Source organism: Phalaenopsis equestris, unplaced genomic scaffold (genome assembly GCF_001263595.1).
Source record: "Phalaenopsis equestris unplaced genomic scaffold, ASM126359v1 Scaffold000600, whole genome shotgun sequence".
In the NCBI taxonomy this organism is placed as follows: Eukaryota; Viridiplantae; Streptophyta; class Magnoliopsida; order Asparagales; family Orchidaceae; genus Phalaenopsis; species Phalaenopsis equestris.
Genome location: NW_018165040.1, coordinates 51,839 through 56,800, shown reverse-complemented (window position 1 = coordinate 56,800; position 4,962 = coordinate 51,839). Strand labels below are relative to the sequence as shown.

Sequence of the window (4,962 nt, the reverse complement as noted above, 5' to 3'; positions counted from 1 at the left end):
CATAGATTGGGTAGCTCAAAAAATCATACGAGTCGTTGATTTGTAAATAGCACTTTTTTATGTCCTCATATAATTATCTCAAAATTGCAACCCAAGGTTGTAATATCTTATGGGCCGCACTAACAAATAATCCATAAATCGGGCACATGATTTCACTTTATAAAAATCGAGCCAAATTATTCAGACACATCCGAAGAAAACTTGGAGAAAAAAATCATTTATTTTTTTGAAATAAATGTTTTATCTTAAAAGGAATATTTACATGCAAAACACTCGATTTCTATGTATTTGCATATCTAATACATAAATTTCAATTTACCTCTCATCTTATCACGGCTTAAAAAGACATATTTCACTTTTTAAAAGTTAAATATGAGAAATTTTTATATGATATGAAAATTTTGTGTTGTATAATTGTAAGAAATAAAGTATTTGTGTTATATCTAAATACATAAGAACTGGGCGGCAGGTAAAAAATTTGATTTATAATGCTTTTGAAATTATTTTAATTCATTTTTCATCAAGATTTATGGAGTAAGGTATAACTATAAATAAATAAATTAATTAATTTTAAGTATATAAATACATAAGAATTGGGTGGCATTCATGTAAATTGGGTTGTCAAACCGGCTTGTTGTTTGCAAACAACTCGTGTTCAACTTATTTGCTAAGTTAATGAATCGAACACGAACAACACGAAGAAATATTTATTTGTTCGTGTTCGGCTCGTTTTAGTTCGAAATATTACTAATAAATTTTATATATATATATATATATATATATATATATAATGAGTTGTATTTTTAAAAAAATTAATTGACTACAAGGCTACAAAAATTTATAATTAATTTAAAGTATTAATTAAGAAAATAGAATAAAAAATATTAAATTAGATTCCAGTGATATTTTAAATCTAGTCTCAATTCTTAACATTTTATGATTACGTGATTAGGGTTGTCAAAATGACTCTTTATTCGTTAACGGCGTTTGTTCGACTCTCTATAAAAACAGAACACAAATATATTTTTTAAACTCGAAATATAAACAAGCGGAACACTAATTCGGCTCGGTACACCGCTGTATGTAAATGCCCCATAACAATAACAAGGCTGTTTTGTCTCTTTGGCCAGCGGAGCCATCCCCGATCCCCGGCAGAATAGGTCGGTTCCTTAACGGCAACCAGCTCTCACCACTACAGATTTCGCCATTAGGGCGCTCTGGCAATTACTATATGAGAATTAGAATCTGAAACACTGAAATTAAACGAGATAGAAAGAGGTCGGAGAAGAAGACACCAGAGATATGAGTTTCCGCCCTGAAGCCGACGCAGGCCGCGGCCAAGAGCTCGACGACGACGGACGCCGCAAAAGGACTGGTAGAACATTTACACACACCCACCTCTCCCCTACCGATCTTCCTCCCATCAATCGTTTCTTTTAAACGTTAATGCGTGCGTGAATCTTTCACATTATGGAACCCTAAATATAATTACAAAGAGAGAAATAGAGAAATCCACCACATTGTATAAAATATTTCAAGAAGTGGTTTTCTATGAAGAAATTATGCCGCAAATGATGCAAAAATTGATCAAGCATGTACGCATTAGAAGGTATTGATGTGAATGCATAGTTTGGTGGAGAGCAGAAGCCGGTTGACAGTGTGTATGTGGCTGTTCTTTCACTCATACCACTCAAATCCAATGTATTTACATATTAGACACCTAAACTTCGTTTTTTACATACATACCATCTTACTTGTGCATGAAAGACTGCATTTCACTTTTAAGAGTTAAAATAGTCTTTTTTTTTTATCTGCTATGAAAAATTTCTATGTTTTAGAAATGTTAATGCATAGGTATTGGGTGGGGGTGGTATGTATTTAAATGCCCCCCAAAAAATTGTTCTTATTAGAACAGCTTTATCACAACTTCTGCAAAAAGAAATTGCAGGGATCTTAATTATGTATTGAAGCACACAAAATACAAGGATTTCCTTGAACATAACCTCTCACAGACATTCTCTCCTCTTCTAAGCTTTCAATTATATATTCCCACTTGTAAGCTGAGTTTTAAATGTGAATTAGTGTTCTCATTACAAGAAAAACTAAGATAAACTAATTATGCTTCCCTTAATTACATGTTTTAGGCACACTATGGACTGCAAGCTCTCATATTATAACTGCTGTAATTGGCTCTGGTGTGCTTTCTCTGGCATGGGCAATGGCACAGCTAGGCTGGGTTGCTGGAACCATCACTCTCGTCATCTTCTCAATGATCACACTCTTCACCTCCATCCTTCTCAGCGATTGCTACCGCACCTCCGACCTCATCGCCGGCAAACGAAACTACACTTACAGTAGCGCCGTGAAATCCTATCTCGGTACATCTTATATCACCACTCCATTGTCCCTCTCAACTATGGTAAATCCTTGTAGTTGTAAAAGTTTCAAATTCTCACTTTTAAGGCACATTTCAAATATGGATGTGTGGGGTCTGCCAATATGTCAATCTTTGTGGCACGGCCGTCGGCTACACCATCACCGCCTCCATTAGCGCTGCGTAAGTTCACTCTAACATCACAACACATAACCTAAACATTAAGAGAGATTGGTGATCTAAACCGAGTGAAACGGACTGCTTTCAGGGCTATTACCAAGTCTCATTGTTTCCATGAGAAAGGTCATGAAGCTGACTGTGGAGTCTCATACACAATTTATATGATGGCCTTTGGGGCAATCCAAATTCTGTTTTCCCAATTCCCTGACCTCCAAAACATCTGGTGGCTTTCTGTTCTTGCCGCCATCATGTCCTTCTCATATTCGATCATCGGAATCATACTTGCCCTCGTACAAATAGTTTCTGGCAAGTATCCTAATTCTATTGATGCATCTCTCTTCTAAGGGTTGTAAAAAATTGACTCGACACAAACTCAACCCGAACCTGACTCGAAAAATCTAGATTTTGGTTGACCCATATATTTTTGGGTCAGCATCGGATTAGAAATCCTAGCCCATTTAATTTTTGGGTCATGTTCAGGTTGACTTGCCAACTCAAAATTGACACGCCAATCTCAAGTTGATTCAAAATCGACCAACCAACCCGAAATTGACTCAAAATAGGCCCGAATATGACCTAAATTTGACCTGAATAATTGCTACCCTTTAATGTTAAATGGGTTATATAGGTCGGGTTCTAGTTAGCGGGTTGTGTTTGGATGGACTTTCTAACCTGTTTAATATTCGTTTCGGGTGTAGTTCAACAGTTTCGGGTCAAGTCAAATTCAGGTTGTTATCTGCCAACCTGACCCGAGAACCCGATCTGACACTCCTAATCTCTTCTTAGAAATGTATTGTTATCACTCTTGAGCAGGGAACAATGGAAAAACCACAATTACTGGAACAATTGTTGGTGTTGATGTTACACAAACACAAAAAGTGTGGAACGTGTTCCAGGCGCTTGGAAACGTCGCATTTGCATACTCGTTCTCCATGGTATTGATTGAAATACAGGTAAAGTTTCCAATTATGAAGTGACCTCATATATGCATAAATGAATCGTGTCATGAATTTGACCTCAGACTACTTAATTAGGACACACTGAAATCACCGCCGGCGGAAAATAAAGTCATGAAGAAAGCCAGCATTATCAGTGTGTCGATAACGACTGTGTTCTACATGCTCTGTGGCTGCGTCGGTTATTTGGCCTTCGGCAATAAGGCTCCGGGGAACATGCTCACCGGGTTTGGGTTCTACGAGCCTTTCTGGTTGATAGACATTGCCAACATCTGTATAGTTGTTCATCTACTTGGTGCATATCAGGTTTGCCATTTTCAGCGAGAGCTAGAAACAACGTTTCCATATACAAATGAGCTAAAGCTCTAACTTATGATCAACTCAACAGGTCTTCTGCCAACCTCTTTTTGCCGTCGTCGAAGATACAGTCATCAAAAAGTGGCCAAACATGAAGATGTTGAGCAGTGAGGTGACCCTCGTAAATGTGAGATCCTTTTCCGTCTCGGTTAACATAATCAGGTTGATTTGGCGAACTATATTTGTTGTGATAATCACAATGTTGGCCATCATAATGCCGTTCTTCAATGACATAATGGGATTCCTGGGAGCCTTTGCCTTCTGGCCGTTGACCGTATATTTCCCCATCGAAATGTACATAAGTCAGAAGAAAATAAGATGGGGTAGCGGCAAGGGTATGATGCTGCGGATTTTAAGTTTCTTGTGTCTGCTTATTTCGGTGGCAGCAGCCATTGGTTCCATTCAGGGAGTCGTGGTCTCACTTTGTACATATGAGCCATTTCACACAATGTCATGAACAGCCTTAGCCAGGTATTTTCCGTTCAATTTATTGGAAGGACATAATGATTTAGAGAGATATTTCATGGATGCCACCATGGTTATGATTCTTTGCAACACTTTTCGATCTTGAATGAAATTGATAGTGGTTCTCAGAAAATTTAAGCAGATTATCTCATGTTTGTAGGGAGCATCAAGGTAGTTGAATTTTATTTATAACTTGGAGAAAATGAATTTGCTATGCAAATCATATCAGTAGATATAAAACAACAATGGCTGAAGTGTTATGATGAAGTAACGAAACCCTAAAAACTAACAGATGCATCCTCAGAAACTGAAGTGTTATGATGAAGTAAAAACAGGGTGTAGTATGTGCAACATGCCATTATCCATCTAAATTTGGTTGAGGAAAACAAACTCATCAAGACATAGTTACCTGAACTTTGGTAGAGAACTGTAACAAATCATCATCTTCATTAGCTCTATGCCGACTTCTCAACTTTGGCTTAAAAAGAATATAATGACAGCAAATTATTATTATTATTTTTTTGGGGCGATTAAGTAATTGCATAAGGCATAAGATTATTAAAGATGCAATACTGATGACACTAAAATGCTTATGAATTTAAGTACGATATTCATCATAATTTATAAACA

General features: G+C 36.9%; 1 protein-coding gene across 1 annotated transcript; it reads left to right on the top strand.

The window, feature by feature from the left end:
• The first annotated feature begins 1,086 nt into the window (after window positions 1–1,086).
• On the top strand, window positions 1,087–4,457 carry LOC110029681 (amino acid permease 8-like). Its single transcript, XM_020732089.1, has 7 exons — window positions 1,087–1,375; window positions 2,145–2,378; window positions 2,464–2,557; window positions 2,643–2,860; window positions 3,368–3,507; window positions 3,589–3,816; window positions 3,899–4,457. Exons 1-7 carry the CDS (start codon window positions 1,303–1,305, stop codon window positions 4,322–4,324), a joined length of 1,413 nt encoding a protein of 470 aa, XP_020587748.1. The 5' UTR covers window positions 1,087–1,302; the 3' UTR covers window positions 4,325–4,457.
• Window positions 4,458–4,962: the final 505 nt, after the last annotated feature.

Coding starts and splice junctions, on each gene's coding strand:
- LOC110029681 (XM_020732089.1), top strand. CDS start 1,303: ATGAGTTTCCGCCCTGAAGCCGACGCAGGCCGCGGCCAAGAGCTCGAC. Junction 2,558..2,642: donor ACCGCCTCCATTAGCGCTGC/GTAAGTTCACTC, acceptor GACTGCTTTCAG/GGCTATTACCAAGTCTCATT. Junction 3,817..3,898: donor ATCTACTTGGTGCATATCAG/GTTTGCCATTTT, acceptor TCAACTCAACAG/GTCTTCTGCCAACCTCTTTT.